Source organism: Rhinatrema bivittatum, chromosome 3 (genome assembly GCF_901001135.1).
Source record: "Rhinatrema bivittatum chromosome 3, aRhiBiv1.1, whole genome shotgun sequence".
NCBI classification, from domain to species: Eukaryota; Metazoa; Chordata; class Amphibia; order Gymnophiona; family Rhinatrematidae; genus Rhinatrema; species Rhinatrema bivittatum.
In genome coordinates this window covers 328,908,282-328,927,602 of record NC_042617.1, presented here as the reverse complement: position 1 = coordinate 328,927,602, position 19,321 = coordinate 328,908,282, and the positions used below count along the sequence as shown (strand labels likewise).

The following is a 19,321-nucleotide window of genomic DNA, read 5'->3' as shown; positions in this document are numbered from 1 at the left end:
TTTCCTCTCCCAACTCCAGGCCAGCAGGAAGCTCCTCGTGTCCAGGCCCTCAGATTCTCGCGCAGGCATGCCAGGGTAAGAAAACTGCCTCAGATCAGGCTTTTTCTTCAGAGTCGTCATCAGAGCGTTGTTGAAATGCTCACCCCACAGCAGTTTTGGAGAATCAGCGAAACTGATCACTATTGGTGAGGGATGTAAATATATCTGGTTGGAAGCTGCTGCTTCAAGCGGCCATTACTCGGAGTGACGTCACTTCCTCCCCTCTAGGTTCATTTTGAATGAACATCTGCATGTAAAGGGCAATTTTCAAACTGGCCACATTGCTGTAAAGTTTGGTTGCTTTTACCCACGGTCTATGCAGCAGTTTTCAAAGGGAACATATGCTTGTACTTTTACTTTCAAAATTGGTTAAGGAGAAAGGCTCTGCAGAAATGTGCACCTGCTTGTTCTGTGGATGCTTTTTCTGACCAAAACTACACACCCAATTTTGGAAATGAAGAACTATATGCGTAGTTTTCTCCCCTGACCTAACCCGGCCTGGGGAATGCCTCCACTGCAAGGTGAGTAAAAGTGCATACCTTATGGAACTACACACATAATTTTACCTATATACAGGGTAGGCAGTATTCAGACAGGCGATTTATGTGGGTCGAAAGCCCCTTGAAACTTGCCATTTCATTGTGCCAGGTATTATTCTGAAGTGTTCATGGTGTGTGATTTACCTCATAGGGCCTTTCAGCTTCCATTTATTGCTGGAAATTGTGTTGTCTTCCATAGGTTTTAAAACAGGCCATGTTAGCCCACAAAAAACAAACTTGTTAGTCAGGGATGCTGCAGAGGCAGCATTCACAGTCCCTTTGGGGTGAGGGAGCCCCAGTGATCGCATGACACTTACTGCCCAATTAATGCCCTGATTGCTGTGTTCCTGAAGGAACCCTGGTGTGTGACTCCTGGCTGTGAGCTGATGTCCTTGTCGTGACTAGACTAAGTTGGGAGAACCAATAGGGGGAAAACCCTCCAAGTATTTTACTTTTTTATGTTTTATTCAGAATTTTTTACCGTTTTGTTTTTTTCATATATGCTTATTGTTTTGATAATTGTATTTTAAAATGTTGACCACCTCCCAGAGCTATTTTAAGATGGGCGGTATAAAATTTATTATAAATAAAAGCTCACACCACCAGATCCCAGTCCTGGTTCTGATTGAGCTGGAAATCAAAAGCAGCAGAAGGAAACTGATGGGTGAAAAGAAAAAGCCAACAAGGTATGTGGGCAGAACATCTTTTTTTTTTTTTTTTAATTCTTTATCATTTTTTTCAAATTACAAAAACTGAATTTTGCAAAACGATAACACAAAATTTTTCTTTGAACAAATATCCAAAAATCAAAAAGCAATCTCCATTTTTAAGCCAAAAAATCTATATAGTATAAAGAGTGGTCTGACAAATTACAGAGATATTATAAATCAAATAGTAATTAAAAAGAAAAGGCATTGACACGTCTACCAGTTACAATATTCCATTATATGTCTATGGGAGAAGAAGTGGTGGGATGCAAGGAAGGTTTTCAATTGTTCCAAGGTAAAACATATATAAACTTCATCCCCCCTCCTCAACACACATTTACAAGGAAACTTTAACTTACAGGTATAACCCAGGGAAATTATTTCTTGGCGTAGGGCTAAAAAGCCTCTACGTCTCACTTGTGTTGCTGAGGAGAGGTCTGGAAAAATTTTTACATTCTCACTCATGAAGGAGATTGGAAATTTCCTGAAGTAATTTTTAATTATACTTTGAACATCCAACAATGATATTAATGAAACCAGTAGTATATTTCTGTCCAGTACTTCTAGTGATGAATTTTCTAAAATTTCCGTAAGATTTTCCTGGAAATTTAATCTATTCGATATTGTCGTTGATTTGTGGAGAAAGTAACACTTATTAATTGCTGATAAATTTCCCTCTTCAAAACCAAGAACCTCTTGAGGAAACCTTTTCAGAGTCACATAGGGAATCTCTCCCAAAATTCTGGGAAAGTTCAAAATTCTAATATTTAAATGTCTAGAAGCATTTTCCAGAGATTCTACTCTTCTAGCGAGAGCTTCCCTGTCTTTCATGACTGCTGCCTTGAAATTTAAATTTTCTTTCTCCTTCCCCTCCAGGGTCAATACTTTAGTGGAAATTGTTTCAATTTTCCTTTGCAATTCACATGAGGTTTGTGTGTTTTGCTGAGCCAAACACTCAAATTTCTTATTGAAATTATTCATTGTAGTCGCTATACCCGCTACTAAATCTCATAGGGCAGCCATTGTGACAACCTCAGGACGTTCTAGGATCACTAGGGGTTTAAACTCTGGGGGGTGCTCCTGGAATAATTGCAGGTCGTTTCCAGCATGACTTACCTCCAGAGCCCCTTCTTCCAGTCCGGTTCCAGCTGCCTCTGCCCCGTTCGAATCTGCCAGGGTGACCGCCAAAGATGACAGTGCCTGAGCAGCTGTGGTCAGCGTTGGTTGCTCTGCTCTCGACCCCGGAAACAGTTCCGTCGTTCAGTTCTCCGGATTGCAACAACAACCCTGCTCTCTGCGTCTGGGCTTGTCTCTGGTGGGGACTCAACGAAGTCTTCTCTGGTGCTAGTGCAGCTCTCTCCGCATCCAGCTCAATGGGCTCCTCAACTCGTGGGGTTGTAACTGGCGAACCTAGGAAGTGGATGATCTCTTGCTGCATGATTGGAGAAGGTGGGGGAATAGAGGGATAAACCCTGATCTTCCCTTTTCTTTTCGGAGGCATTGAAGTCAAAAGAAACAGGTACGTCCAAATATTTCAGCAGAGCAGCAACTCACCCCTACTCATGACGTGTCGCCATCTTGGACCCTCGGCAGTACATCTTTATAAATAAATAAATGTAAGGCTGTACAAACAGTATCCAGTGGCCAGCATACCAAAATGTTAAAAAACTTCATGAATAAAATGACAAGAAAAAGATTAATTGGAAATGTAATATCCAGGGCCACTGCAAGGGGTAGATACTTTGGGGGACGGGATTACCATATTAACTTTTGGAGTCACTCTGTGAGTCAGTGAGCACTTGAGCCCAAAAGGGATGGGGGGATATGGAAAGCAACCCTCAAACAAGCTGTCGTTTTGTCCAGTGATGGTCCTGGTATACCATGTCTGTATGTGTGATTCACAAAAGTTGGCCACAAATGCATTGAAGGCCACAATACATTTCTTTCTTCAGAATATTACTGTAAGTGAACACTCATCGCAGACCAACGGAGGCTGTAATTTTGGAACATGCATCTGTTTTAAAAATGTGTCCTTTTGGTATTTTCTCTGGCCTGGCATTTTCCTCCTGCTTCTTTGGGTTTCTAGCTCAGTTGGAAATGGTTTCTGATGGGTTACAGTGCCAGGTGCCTTCATTCACAATGACTAGAGACTTTTACCCCATAATTTTATATTGCCTCCCATCTCAGCTCAGCCTAGCCATTGTAGTGACAGTCCTTGGTCAGGGGGGCCACAAACTGCAGCTCCCTCCAGAACCTGGCTAATGTGGAACCTAAGTCATGACACCACTGACTAATGACTGAGACTTCCTCCCAAAAATCCACAAAACAAGCCCCAAAAAACTCAGACATCTGAGGTAACTATAATAAAGTAAAAAAAAAAAAAGTTGATATAGAACACAGCTGATTGAATGTGATAAAAATATACTGAGGAACTGTGTGGTGTGTTTTTTGAGACTTCCTCCCTCCAGGGGCTGCAAATGCTGACGCCACAGCAACCAAAACTGGCTAGCCCAAGGAGCAGAAGACTTGCCCAGCACTCGCCACACAGCCATCAGGCAGGCCCACATTTTTTGTATTGTTTAACCTAGTATTTATAACTTATTCTGGCAGTGCTTCGATGGAGGGAACCTGGATTTTGATATCACTGCAGGAATGTAATTCTTTTATGGAGTGTCCTGATATCACTGCAGGGAGGTGGTTCCATATATGGGATTGTACTATTGTCACTGTGGGAGTTACATGGAGACAAGAACACCAAAAGCCAACAGATTATCTTTAAAGTAGATACCATTTCCAAACACAGCATCTGATAGCAATTATACTAATAAACAAGCTGAGCACAAATCTGAGATTGTCAACCTTGAAATTAATGCAGGGAAAAGATACCACAAGTAATCTGTCTGCGGACCTTACTTCTATGGGATACCATTCTGCAATTCGCTGATGGCAGTTTTACAAGACAGGAAGTGAAGCTTTGGTTTCTGAGCAGTAATTAACCCGTGACTTGACAGTAGGTAGTGGGTGGGAGCAGGAAGTCTTACTCTTGGGTTGCCCATTACGGATCACGGCATGCCACCCAGATCAGTGCGCATAACGACTAAATAAAAACAGAAGACACTGGGCCACTGAAATTGGGTATCTCCCTTAACCCTGGGCCAGGGTAAAGTCAATTTTAGCTTTTTTTGAAAGTGTTTTATACTCGTTCTATGATAGAGTTTAACATTCTTCTTTTCCTGTCACAGGGCGGATTCTTGACTTAATAGGGAGCAGGTCTAACAGTGAGGACTTTTGACAGGATGTGGTGCCAGTCCCTGAGCCTGGTATCTGCTCTGCAAGGATTTATATTACAAACGTTTGCATTTCTTCCTGAAGTGTTTTAGTTTCATTTTGTTTACAGAGCATCTCAAATGTTGGACTGTATACTGATGGCAGAGGAGCTACCAATAATAAGCTGTATTTTTCTCTTATTGTTTTTACTAACTGCGTATTAGTTTTTCTTAAATATACAAATGAGTCCTGCATGATTGTTTTTATAGCATCTAAATGTAAATTCAATTACTGTTCTTGTAAGAAACTCACTCAGTTTGAGGTTTGCATGTTCTGCTTCCAAACCACACTCAAATGTCTTGCTTTCAGCACAGACATTTCAGTAGTGCACCAAGGTGCAGTTTGTAAGTGGAAACTTACAACCAATGGCACTGACCTCTGCCAACCAGCTCTTGTCACCTTTCCATTTTGTGCAGTAAAATCTAATTTAAGTTTATTCCTCCTGTTCCCTTCTCTGTTCTGTTCCTTAGATGTTTCTTGGTAGCAGTCAGGAGAAGATCAACCCTAGACCTGGAAAGGTAATGTGGGCAGCTGCTGCTGCTCTTAATTTTGATCTCTTCTTTGTGCAGTGTGTGAGCTGCTATGATTGTGTTGGCTGCTGTGGTTCTTTTCCAGGTGGTGATACACAGCGAGCCCAATTTGTCTGGGATCGAAATTGAAGTCTATACTGACATTTCTGACTGTACCTCCTGGGAGCTGTCGCCTGAGATCTCTATCAAAGTAGTACGAGGATGGTAAGATGTTAGTGTCCCACTGTGATCAAGCTGAGGCTCTGGAATTACCCATGTAATTGCACATGTTAGGAACGGAGAGGTCAGGGTGTATTTTCTGTAGATTATCCCAAGCTAATTGTGCCATTTAACCCCTGAGATCCACCCCATCAAAAATGCATCCTGAGCTTTGTATTCTCTTTTCACCCTTCAGTACCTGAGTGACTGAAAAGTAAATAGATGTGAGCTGGAAGTCACAGGGTTGTGTAGATGCAGAAACTCAGTGGTCTCAATTTAACAAACATAAGATATTCTATATTGAGTCAACCAAGGGTCCAATAAGCCCAGTATCCTGTTTCCAACAGTGGCCAATCCAAGTCACAAGTAACTGGCAAGTATGGAAACATTAAATAGATCCCAAGCAGATAATGCTAGCATCAAGCAGTGGTTATTCCCTATTGATTAATAGCAGTTATGGATATTCCTCCAGGAACTTATCCAAACCATTTTTAAACCCAGTTACACTAATTGCCTTAACCACATCCTCTGGCAATGATTTCCAGAGCTTAATTGTGTGTTGAGTGAGAGAGAATTTTCTTTGATTTTGTTTTAAATGTGCTAATTGCTAACTTCATGGAGTGCCCCCTAGTCCTTATTATCCGAAATAGTAAATAACCAATTCACATTTACCCATTTAAGTACTTTCATGATTTTGTAGACCTCTATCATATCCTCCCCTTAACCGTCTGTTCTTCAAGGACAAGCAGGATGGGTAGTCCTCACAGATGGGCGTCATCATCAGATGGAACCCTGTCATGGAACACTTTTGTCAAAGTTTCTAGAACTTTGACTGGCACACTGAACATGCCCAGCATGCACCGACCCTGTGGCCACATGGGGTCCCCCTTCAGTCTCTTTTTTCCGCGCAGCGATTCCCTCGCTCTGGAGCTCTGTGACAATTTTTTCCTCACACGGAATACTTCGAAGTTTTCTTCAATTTTTTCCCCCGCTTCGTGGTTTCCCATCACGCATTGACTTCTCCGATGTCTGGTAAGTCCGTTTCGCACTTTTGCAGTTGTTCCTGGCTGTTTACCCTCCCGGTGGCCAACGGTCACTGACCGCACGCCACCTCTTTTTTATCATGGCGACTGGTTTTTGGAAGTGCCCGTGGATTATGTCCATAACGGACTCACACGACGCCTGCGTCCTGTGTCTCGGGCCCAAAGGCCAGTGCCCGCCTGGAGAAGATGGAACACTTGTTTGGTTCCAAGCAATCTGCACCATCGACTCCAGTGCCGGGTGCATCAAGTCATGGGGATCACTCTGACTCCAGACCTTCCCTATCGAAGCCCTGCCAGGAAGACCAAGGAGCGGGAGACCGCTCCTCACTGGCATCAACACATTTTTGAAGACTTCCGCATCGTTGTCCTCGGCGGCGGAGAAGGACCGGGCTGAGCACCGTGGGAAACAACGACACCAGCACCAACAGTCATCACCGTCCGGTGCCAGCACCGACACCGTAGCGGCATCGGCATCGCCTCAGCTGAGCCCCCTCCAAAGAGGCCCCATCCTCCTCCGGACCCTAGAGCCCCAGGGTGTTCCCCACCGATATTTGTGCTGGGCACCAAGCCTCAGTTGACCCCATGGACGCTCCAGTGACACCCAGCTTGCCTCCTACTCCAGGGTCGGTTTTGTCCACACCCTCGATTCAAGAGGAGTTGAACCGCATAGTCCAGCAGGCAGTGCTCAATGCCCTTCGGAGCCTTCAGCCACCACCGACGCTAGCCCTCATACCGGCGTGCCCTACATGTTGGCACCTCTCCTGGAAAGGCTGGGATGTGTTGCCGACACAGACTGTACCGGCGGGCCCCTCTGTGCCCAGCCAATCACCGGTGCCGCCTCCAGTCTCAATCCCAATTCCAGGAGGAGGAAGATGCGGCTCTTCACCCATCTCCGCAGTCGGAACCGCCAATCCTGGAGCCCGTCCCCGGGCCATCGGGCCTCCAGGTGCCCCGGCGTCCCTCACAGGTCCCTGTGCGCTCGATGCCGGCACCACCGCTGTTGATGCCACCTCACTGTCCATCTGTGCCCATGCCCCATACCCCATACCATGGGTTTTAGCTTCTCTCCTCGACCCAGGTGCTTTGCTGGTGAGGAAGAGGCCCCCTGTGACCCATGGGGGAACACCTCTTCTGAGCATTCCTCGGAGGCCTCTGAGGAACTTCTTTCAGAGCCTTCCCCCCAGAAGAGAGACGCCATTCACCTCTGGAGTATCTCTCCTTTGCTAGTGTAGTCAGGGAGATGGCGGAAACCATTCCCTTACAACTTTCAACAGAGGAAGACGCCTGCCACAAAATGTTGAAGGTCCTACAGTTTGTGGACGCTCCTAAGGAGGTGATGGCGGTCTCGGTACACGAGGTTCTTCTGGTCCTCCTTCACCGTCTGTGGGAACATCCAGATACTATGCCTCCGGACAATAAGAAGACGGATTCCACCTACCTAGTGCAACAGGCCCTAGATTTTCAGAAGTTGCCACACCAGTCAGTGGTAGTGGAATCAGCCCAGAAAAAGTCCAAGAGGGCCTGCCCTCACTCCTCCGCCCCTCCAGGAAAAGACCAAAGAGACTTAGATGCCCTAGGTCAAAGGGTTTTCCAGTGTTCTATGCTGCTTGCTTGCATAATGCATACCAGTTATACATGAACTAGTATAACAGGAACCTCTGAAAACAAATTCAGGAGTTCTTGGAGACCCTGCCACAGCAGTTTCAGGAGGGCCTGGAATCCATCCTCCAGAAAGGACTGGAGGCTGGAAAACACGAAGTGAGAGCAGCCTATGACGTTTTTGAAACGGCATCAAGGGTCTCAAAGGCGGGCATTAGTGCCAGACGCTGGGCCTGGCTAAAGGCCTCAGACCTTCATCTAGAAGTCCAAGAAAAATTGGCTGACCTCCCCTGTACAGGAGAAAACCTGTTTGGGGACAAAATCTGTGACGCAGTGGCCCAACTCAAGGACCACCATGAGACCCTGCATCAGCTATCCACTACCACCTCTGATGCCTCCTCAGTGACCCATAGAGGTCGACGTAGGGATACCAGGAAGCAATTTTACAAGCAACGGAGATACTACCCTCTGACCTCCCCTGCTTGTCTAGCTCGATCCTCCCAAAGAGGCCACCCTTGCCAGCAAAGAACACCTAGAGGTCATCCAGCTCCCCAGCCTGGTCCTGTAGCTGGGTTTTGACTGGCATCCAGAGAGCAGAAACCAGATCCCTCTGACCGCACCATCCGACCCACCTGTGGGAGGTCGTCTCGGCCACTTTTTCAATTATTGGTTCCTAATAACCACCGACCAATGGGTATTGTCCATTGTAGCTCACGGCTACCACCTAAATCTCCTCCCTGTTCCTCCAGACTCCCCCCCCCGGCATGGAGCTTTGTGGAACACACAGCGACCCTGGAGTTAGATCTTGGCCCTGCTACAGTCCAGAGCTATGGAACCAGTTCCTCGGGCTCAGCGGGGGCGGGTGTTCTACTCCCGGGATTTTCTCATCCCAAAAAGGACAGGCGGTCTCCGTCCCATCCTCGATCTTCGAGCCTTAGACAGGTTCCTTCTCAGAGAACGGTTCAGAATGGTGTCCTTGGGCACCCTTCTTCCGCTTCTGCATCAAGGGGAAGGGCTCTGCTCTCTGGATCTACAGGATGCTTATGCGCACATTGCGATTTTTCCACCTCATCGCAAATATCTGCGCTTTGTAGTTGGCCACCGACACTTCCAGTACAGGGTTCTTCCCTTTGCCACGGGTCTTCACGAAGTGCCTGGCAGTGGTGGGAGTACATTTGCGCCAGAACAGGGTATATAGGTTCCCATATTTGGATGATTGGCTTATCAAGAGTTCGTCAAAAGAGGGGGCCCTTCAGTCCCTCAACGTGACATAAAGCCTCCTCCAGTCACTAGGGTTTCTTGTCAACTACCTGAAATCTCAGCTGACTCTGTCCCAGTGACTGACCTTCATAGGAGCAGACCTGGACACCAAGGTGGCCAAGGCATTCCTCCAACAAACGCATAGCCACCCTGGCCGGGCTGGCCAGATCCATCCACCACCGGCAGATGGCCTCCGCTCTCCTGCTCCTGAAGTTGCTGGGTCACATGGCATCATCGGTGCACATCACCCCAATGGCCCGCCTAGCCATGAGGGTCACGCAGTGGATCCTGCAGTCTCAGTGAAGCCAAGCCACTCAAACTCTGAGCACTCATCCAGATAACCAACCCGCTCCAGCTCTCCATCGCCTGATGGACGCAGGAATCCAACTTGAGCAAGGGACTTACCTTTCAGTCCCTGGCTGCTCAGGTGACCTTGACCATGGACGCTTCCAACCTAAGCTGGGGAGCCCATGTCAATGGCCTCACAGACATGAGTATGGTCGAGAGCCGAGGCGCCTGCCAGATCAATTTTCTGGAACTCCGGGCAATGTGGTATACCCTCTACGCATTCAAGGACTGCCTGTCCAACAAGGTCATCTTGATCCAGAAAGGTAGCCATGTGGTACGTGAACAAACGGGGGGGCATAGGCTCCTATCTACTCTGCCAAGTCGTGGCACGGATTTGGGCCTGGGCCCTGTCGCGTTCCATGCTTCTGTGAGCCATCTACCTGGCAGGCACTGAGAATGTAGTGGCGGACCGCCTCAGCCGGACATTCAAGCTGCACGAGTGGTCCCTGAACCCCTGTGCAGCGGCCAGGATCTTCCGCCGGTGAGGTCAGCCGATGTAGATCTTTGTGTCCTCGCAGAACCACAAGGTGGACTGATTCTGCTTCCTACACGGGGACCAAGGGAGACCAGCCGTGGATGCCTTCACCCACTCCTGGAGTTCAGGCCTCCTATACGCGTACCCTCCGATTCCGCTAATAGGTAAGACTCTCGTGAAGCTACAGCAGGACCAAGGCTCCATGATCCTCATAGCGACCGGCATTGGCCGCATCAGGTCTGGTTTCCTATTCTCCGCGGCCTCTCTGTCCAGGAGCCCCTTCGCCTGTGCATCTCGCCCAACCTCATCATGCAGGATCAGGTCAGGCTGCACTTCCTGAACCTCCGGTCGCTGTCCCTAACAGACTGGATGTTGAAAGACTAATACTACGGTCCCTCGACCTTTCTGATAATGTCTCGCGGGTCCTAGTAGCTTCGCGAAAGCCTTCCACGCGGAAATCATATCAGGCGAAGTGGAAAAGGTTCTCCTCTTGGTACACGCAGGAAGGCCTTGACACCTTCTCTTGCCCCACGCTGAGGCTTTTGGACTACCTCTTGTGCCTTTCGGAGTCTGGTCTACAGACAATCTCAATCCGGGTACATCTGAGTGCCATTAGCGTCTACCATCAAGGAATGGGCAACACCCCAGTCTCTGTGCAGCCCTTAGTAGGGCGCTTCATGAGAGGCTTACTTCAACTGAAGCCTCCATTATGTCCTCCTGTTGTGGCCTGGGATCTCCATAGTGCTGGCGTGGCTCATGCGGCCTCCGTTTGAGCCCCTGCGCTCCTGCGAGTTCAAACACCTCACTTGGAAGGTTTATTTATTTATTTAAAACCTTTTCTATACCGTCGCTAAGTTATATACCATCGCAATGGTTTACAAATAGGCACATAGACTAAGGTAAGTAAATGTAGGATATCGTACATTCTAACAGGTGCCAATAAAGTTCGGTTACAATTTCATAAATAAAATCATTATTTGGGTAATATTGGTCAAGTCCAGGTATCAATAAGACCTGTCAACTTAATTGTTTAAGTCTTTTTCTTTTCTTTCCTTTATCTTTTGGTCATCAATGTTACAACGTTATTGTTAAATTTTGAACTTATGTACCCTGTTCCAAGTTTCATAACCTTGTTCTATGTAATGCCTTTTGGCAATTTTCATGTTCTGTTTCAATGTAAACCGATGTGATCTTTATTTCATATAGGAACACCGGTATATAAAAATCTAAAAATAAATAAATAAATATTATTGAGTTACTATCTCTTTGAGATATTACTTCTTAAATGTAGGTTGAGTAAATTCATTCTCATCTGCATTACCCTGTACTTTCATTCTCTACCCTCCACACTCTTTAGTGAAGGCTTTTTTAAAGAGCCATGTTTTTAAATTTTTCTTAAAAGTTTTGAGATTATTCTGTAATCTGAGTTCAGGGGGCATCGTGTTTCATAGTATGGGCCCAGCCAATGATAAAGCCCTTTCTCTCACTTGGGTAAATTTTGCTGACTTTACTGAAGGGATTGTTAGTAGTGCTTTGTTTGCTGAGCGGAGGTTTTTTTGTGGAACGTGTACTCGTAAGACTGTGTTTAGCCAGTCTGCTTCTTTATCATATATTAGTTTGTGTATGGTGCATAAGGCCTTGCATTTTATCCTGTATTCGATGGGTAACCATGTAAGTCTGCTAGAGTTTCGGTTATATGGTCCCTCCTCTTTTTTCCCGTCAGTATTCTGGCTGCAGTATTTTGAAGTATCTGGAGTGGTCTTATCGATGTGCTTGGGAGCCCTAGTAAGAGTGCATTGCAGTAGTCAGTGCTGGAAAAGATAAGTGTTTGCAATACTGTTCTGAAGTGGGCAGGTGTGAGAAATGGTTTCAATCTTCTGAGGACCATAAGTTTTGCGTAGCCTTCTCTTACTTTTATAGATATGTGTTGCTTCAGGTTGATTTCTGGGTCCATTATTACTCCCAGATTTCATACTTTTTCGGCTAGCTCAATTTTTTGGTTATTTCTTAAGATTATCAGTGTTTGAATGATTTCAGTATGTTTTCTTTCAAGGTGAAGGAATTCAGTTTTGTCAATGTTGATAACCAGTTCCATTTGGTTTAGTAGTTGTTTAATTATGTCTAGGTACATGTTAGCTAGATTTAATGTTTTATCAATTGTGTCGTCTATTGGTAGAATTAATTGAATGTCGTCTACGTAAATGTAATGTATTATCCCTAGGCCTGCCAGCAGATGAAATAAGGGTAGCATATATATGTTAAAGAGGGTAGCAGACAGCGCTGAACCCTGAGGTACTCCTGTTTCAAGTTTAAATTTTTCTGATAATGTGTTTTTTATCTGGACTTGAAAGAACCTGTTGTTTAGGTAGGATCTGAACCAGTTTATTGTTTTGTCACATAATCCAATTTCTTCAAGTCTTTTTAGTAGTATTTTGTAGTTTACTGTATCAAAGGCTGCAGATAAGTCGAGCATTATAAGGATGTAATGTTTACTGTTATCAAAACCTCTTAGTATGTTGTCTGTTAGTGAGAGAAGTAATGTCTCAGTGCTGTAGGTTGTCTTCCTCGTGGTGGTTACTTCTGCTCGCAGAGTCAGTGAGATACAGGCCCTAGTAAACTATCCACCTTACATGAGGTTCTTCCATGACAGGGTGGTACTGCGCATTCACCCTAAGTTCCTGCCTAAGGTAGTGACTGACTTCCACCTAAATCAGTCCATTGTGTTGCCCACCTTTTTCCCGAGGCCACACTCACAACCAGGTGAGCGTGCTCTGCATACCTAGGACTGCAAGTGTGCTCTCACCTTTTATCTAGACCGCACCGCAGCCCAAAGGCAGTCCACCCAACTCTTTGTCTCCTTCGATAAGAATAGACTGGAAGTTGCGATGGGCAAGCAGACCCTCTCAAATTGTTGGCGGACTGTATTGCTTTCTGCTACCAGCAAGCAGGCCTTCCGCTTGAGGGCCGAGTGAAAGTATGCTCAGCGAGGGCCATGGCAGCATCAGTGGTGCACTTACGGGCAGTCCCTATCTCTGAAATCTGCAAGGCCGCGACGTGGAGTTCCCTTCACACTTTCACAGCCCATTACTGTCTGGATAAGGACGGTCGACAGGATAACTTCTTTGGCCAGTTTGTCCTCCATAATCTGTTTTCATTGTAACAACCCAACTCTTCCTACCTAGGGCCCAATATGATGTTTAGGCTGCCCCGTTGTTGCCAACAACACCCCTATTGTTGTGCCTGTTGCACATTATTGGGTGCTTGTTGGCCCAAGGGGTTTCGGGGACAGCCTGCAGCTTGCTGTTCACCCATCTGTGAGGACTAACATCCTGCTTGTCCTGGGAGTTGTTTACCTGTAACAGGTGTTGTCCCAGGACAGCAGGATGTTAGTCCTCACGAAACCCACCCACCACCCCAGGGAGTTTGGTTAGCTTATGTTTTCTTATTTTATTTTTCGCTCGTGCTTTTTTGCTATAAAACGAGACTGAAGGAGGACCCTGTGTGGCCAAGGGGTTGGTGGCATGCTGGGCATGCTCAGTGTGCCAGTCAAAGTTCTAGAAACTTTGACAAAAATGTTCCGTGACAGGCCTTCATCTGATGATGTCACCCATCTATAAGGACTAACATCCTGCTGTCCTGGGAGAACACCTGTTACAGGTAAGCAACTCTGCTTTCTCCAAGCTGAACAGTCCTAACCTCTTTAGCCTTTCCCCATAGGGAGCTGTTGCATGCCCTTTATCATTTTGGTTGTCGTCCTCTGTACTTTCTCCAGTGCAACTATATCTTTTTTGAGATGCAGCGACCAAAATTGCACACAGTATTCAAGTTGCAGTCTCACATTGAAGCGATATAGAGGCATTATGATATTCACTGTTTTATTCGCCATTCCCTTCTTAATAATTCCCAACATTATTTGCTTTTTTGACCGCCACAACACAGTGAGCTGATGATTTCAATGTATTAATCACTATGATGCCTAGATCTCTTTCCTGGGTGGTAACTCCTAATATGGAACCTAACATTGTGTAACTACAGCATGGATTATTTTTTCCTATAAGTATCACCTTGCACTTGTCCACATTATTTCATCTGCCATGTATAGGCCCAATCTCCCAGCCTCGCAAGGACCTCCAGCATTTTATCACAATCCGCTTCTGATTTAACTATTCAGAATAATTTTTTGTCATCTGGAAATTTGTTCACTTCACTCGTCGTACCGGTCCAAGTACAGATCCCTGAGATACTCCACTGTTTACCTTTTTCCCACTGTGAAAACTGACCATTTAATTCTACTCTCTGTTTCCTGTCTTTTAACCAGTTTTCAATATACAAAAGGACATCGCTTCCTATCCCATGACTTTTTAGTTTTCTTAGAAGCCTCTCATGAGGGACTTTGTCAAATGCCTTCTAAAAATCCAAATTACCACAGCTACCAGTTCACCTTTATCCACATGTTTATTCACCTCTTCAAAAAATGTAGCAGATTTGTGAGGCAAGACTTCCCTTGGGTAAATCCATGCTGACTGTGTCCCATTAAACTATGTCTATATATGTTCTGTGATTTTATTCTTTGTAATTGTTTCCATGATTTTTCTCAGTACTGAAGTAAGGCTCACCGTTCTATAGTTTCCTGGATCACCTCTGGGGCCATTTTTAAATATCGGGGTTACATTGGCCACATTCCAGTCTTCAGGTACAATGGATGATTTTAATCATAGTTTATAAATGACTTGTAATAGGTCAGAAATGTCATTTTTTAGTTCTATCAGAACCTGGGGTGTATACTATCTGGTCCAGATGATTTGCTACTCTTCAGTTTGTTATTCTGGCTTACTACATCTTCCAGGTTCACCTTGATTTGGTTCAGTGCATTTGAATAGTCATCCTTGAAAACTGTCTCTGTCTCTTTCTCTTTCTGCCATGGCCTTATCTTCCCTAAGTGCCCCTTTAACCCATAGATCATCTAACAGTCCAACTGACTCTCTCGCAGGCTTTCTGCTTCAGATATATTTTTAAAAGTTTTTATGATTTTTTGCCTCTATGGCCAGCTTCTTTTCAAATTCTCTCTTAGCCTTTCTTATCAATGTTTTACATTAACTTGCCAATGCTTATGCTTTTTCCTTTTTTTCTTCAGATGGATCTAATTTTCAGTATCATCAACAATATTAACCCATGTTTATTAGGCGTGACAATTCAAAACTAAACACCCACAGAGAGACATAAGATCACAAAACAAAGGACTTCTAATGGCACTTTCCACTCTGAATACACACCTAATGCAAATAAGAGACCAAATGTTTTCCATAGTAGGCCCCAAGTTGTGGAACTCACTCCCAGAGTCAATATGTCAGATAACTGAAAGAGAGCATTTCAAGCATGAACTAAAAACATGGTTCTTCAGAAATGCATCCGATTTAAAAGCAAAATATCAATATGCAGATAAATGCAATGTCCGTACCAGAGCGAGCAATAAGAAATAAATGATGTAAAGTGTAATATTAGTAGAATTAGAACTTGTATTTACTGTCATGTCAACCAAGAAAAAGTATGAATATAAATTAGATCATATAGTAGCTTCTGTGATATCCTAGAATATATATATGATTACGCAATAGAATAAGATCTCGCTGTGGTGTTGAACTAGAAGGTGAATGTTGACACACAAAATGTAATAGTTGACCATGAATTTGAATACTGATTGAAAACCGTCGTGATCTTCTTTTGGAACAACGGTATATAAAACATATAAATAAATAAATAAATACATATGGGATTTCTACACATAAAGATTCTGTTGTGCATTTAGTCTCTGGCATGATCTTTATCCTGTTAGACTCTATGCCATCCCGGACATAAAGCCCCACCCCCCCCAAATATTATTTGTCCGCTGGTGTAACACTATTCCATTGGTTATCCTCCTTCCACCATGTCTATGAGATGCCAATTAAGTCTGTCTTATCATTCACTGCTATACACTCTAACTCTACCATCTTACTTCTTAGACTTCTGGCATTGGCATACAGACATTTCAAAGTGTGGGTTTTTTTTGTTTGTATTAACAACCTGCTTTTCAGTTGACAGGGTGGAATCTTTTAGCTCAGGTGATTCTTTACTTATAGGCACATGGCCTACTTCACTTATTATTGGAACCTCTCTGTTGGGATGCCCTAATTCTAATGCATCATTAGTATCCTTTGAAGATACCTTTCTCCGAACTATGTGCCACTGAGCAACTGTCTGCTTTCCCCTTTGTTCTAGTTTAAAAGCTGCTCTATCTCATTTTTAAATGTTAGTACTAACAGCTTGGTTCCACTCTGGTTAAGATGGAGCCCATCCGTTTGGAAAAGACTCTCCCTTTCCCCAAAAGATTCTCCAGTTCCTTACAAAACTGAATTCCTTTACCTTGCACCATCATCTCATCCACACATTGAGACTCCAGAGCGCTTCCTGCCTCTGGGGACCTGCGAGAGGAACGGGGAGTATTTCAGAGAATGCTATCCTGGAGGTTCTGGATTTCAGCTTTCTACCTAAGATCCTAAATTTGTCTTCCAGAACCTCCTTCCCACATTTTCCTATGTCGTTGGTGCCCATCTGTACCACAACAGCCAGCTCCTCCCTAGCACTGTCTAAAATCCTAACTAGGTGACGCATGAGGTCCACCACCTTCGCATCAGCCAGGCATGTTACCAGGTGATCCTCGTGTCCACCAGCCACTCAGCTATCTACATTCCTAATAATGGAATCACCAACTATGATGGCTGACCTAACCTTTCCCTTTGGGCAATAGCCCTGGGAGACTCATCCTTGGTGCAGTCACTTCCTGCTGTACTAGGATGATCCTGTCCGTCCAGGACACCTTCCTTCTCCAAGACAGCACCAGGGTTGCCAGACAATGGTTGGGACTTGGCTACTATGTCTCTGAAGGTCTCATCTATATACCTCTCTGTTCTCTTGAACTCTTCCAAGTCTGCCACTCAAGCCTCCAGTGATCAAATTCGTTCTCTGAGAGCCAGGAGCTCTTTGCATTGGGTGCACATATACAACCTCTGATCAGCAGGTAAAAAAGTCATATAAGTGACACTTGATGCAGAAGACTGGAAAGCCTCCCTCTTGCTGCTGGACTGCTGCCTTCATCTTAATTTTAATGAGTTCTTAGTTAAGATTAGGTTGCTGAGGGAGTAGGAATGTGTAAATAAGAGTCCTTTAATTTATTGGTATATTCACTATTAATCTGGTAATGACCTGCAATGGGATAATTAAACTCTTGATAAGGGCTGAGGCAATCCTGTGTTTTAGATAAAAGGCCGATTGATTTTTTAATGTGAAAATGTCTCTTGCCTATAAATCAAAGGATGAGCTAGGGGTGGGTAGGAGGGGAGGGAAAGACAAACGCACAAACTCTAAGCTTTTTCCTACCTTTTGATTTGCTTTTTATAAGAAAACACACATGCACTAAAGAATATACCCCAATAGTTTATCTCTCGCCAAAACTTTCTAAGTTTTAAAATTTCCAAAAGCAGTACTTACCAATCCTCTTCAGTCACCAGCAAGATGATCTCTTCTCAGAACTCCTATTGCTGGGGTCCATTCCATGGCTCTTCAGTAGCACGGTAGTGTAGCGATCCTCAGTTTGTTGTCTTGTCCAGCAAGGCATAGCTACAATATGTAGGTAATGTATTTGTGAGGGGAGAAGAGGGGGTAGAGATTCATGGTGTGACCCCCTGTTGTAATACAAGCAGTACTGAAGAATTCAGCCTTTGGGACTGACTTTACAATCTTTTCTGCCAGACCCACTTTATAAATAGAAGGGGAACTTTTAAAGCAAGAAACAAAATAAAATTAAGGGCCTGAATTGCTAAATTATATTTCCCCGTGGACGCACGTTGAGCATGCTCGACATTGCAGAGACTTTCACAGACTCCACTCTCTGTGCCTTGCCCTAACACGTTTTTCACAAGGTTGTAGCATTTATTTCCCTGTTCGTACCCGGATCAGTCCAGACAGTGGGTTGAGCCTCCTTTCCAGCAGGTGGAGTCAGACCAAAACTGAAAGGGTATCCTATATGAGGACAGAGGCTACCCTGCAGGCCTTCAGTATTTGTCTCTCTCCAGCAGGTGTATCAGCTCACCCTTCGGTCTCCTGATTTGGCTCCTTAGCCGGCTATCCTTATCTTTTCTGGATCAAGCAAGTACTTAATTCTTAGTTGTTGTTTTCTCTTCATAGAATTAATAAAGTAGATCCGTTAGGATTCCTTTTCTTGTACAGGAGACGGTGCCGTCTCCTAGCTCTTGCCGGACTCAGGGGGGCTTAGCCCCTTGTGCGCTGCATAGCCTGAGTCAGTCTGTGCTTCCTGGTGTGGGGACCGAGTCTGGTGGTCCAGTGCTCATCTCCCTCTCCTCTGGCTGCCGAAGGGGCTTAGAGCCCAGTGCTGTGCTCAACGAAAAAAAAAAAAAAAAGGAAAAGAAATTTTAAGTTAAATTGTAAACTTTCCCAGCACTCATAATTTATTTTTTATAATTTTATTGTTTGGTGTTCAGGGGGCTCGAACCTGCAGCCAGACAGGCAGGAGTCAGCAGGTTCCTCCCCTGCTTCACTCCTGCCAATCATTTTTAATTTTAGACTTTTTTTTTTTCTCTCAGTGCGGCTCCTGCAATGCCGCGGCCGGCAGCCTGCCTTTCTTGTGGGCTGCCCTCTTCGCGTTTTTCGCGGGAGGGACTTTGCCTGCCTGCCGTGTGGGGAAGGCCCCTCCTCGGCAGGGCAGGCAAATTTAGCCCAGGGATCGAATCCCCAATGCATGGCCAGGCTGTTCCCGGGTCGGCAAAGCCCGGGAACGGTGGCCATCTTGGATTTTTCAGCAGCTCCCGTTTCGGAGCTGCCTAGGGCTGGGGAGCCGAATTATTTGGAGCGATTCCCGCCCCTCCCCTCCCGGGATTTCCAGGACCCGTTTTTCTCCGGAATTTGTTTTGCTTATGCATAAGTCCTACCTAGCTAGCCTGCAGGAGGAGGGGGAAAGCCCCCCCTGCCCCCCCCCCCGGCAAAAATTCCTCACTCCGCGCCGTTGACTTGCGGCCCGGCTTCGGAGCTCCAGGGGTCCCTTCGGGTGCGGGTGGACCCGGGTTTGCCCCCCCCCCCCTCTTGATGCCCCGGTCCTCCCGGACCCCTTTCTGATTCTGCGGCTATCCTCCCGCCCCTGGAAGGGGACGACCCCAGAGCCCTACGTATGTTCCAAAGGGAGGAGTTGGAGCCCCTCATCCCC

The 19,321-nt window shown here is 45.4% G+C and overlaps 1 protein-coding gene across 4 annotated transcripts in view; it reads left to right on the top strand.

Annotated features, from left to right (window-relative positions):
- CRYBG1 (crystallin beta-gamma domain containing 1) overlaps positions 1–19,321 on the top strand; it is a 479,364-nt gene that overhangs the window by 245,660 nt on the left and 214,383 nt on the right. For all 4 annotated transcript variants that reach the window (XM_029595327.1, XM_029595329.1, XM_029595328.1 and 1 more), the window contains 2 exons: positions 5,083–5,130; positions 5,228–5,346. In XM_029595327.1, coding sequence (XP_029451187.1) covers positions 5,083–5,130; positions 5,228–5,346 — 167 coding nt within the window. The remainder of the gene's footprint in view (positions 1–5,082; positions 5,131–5,227; positions 5,347–19,321) is intronic.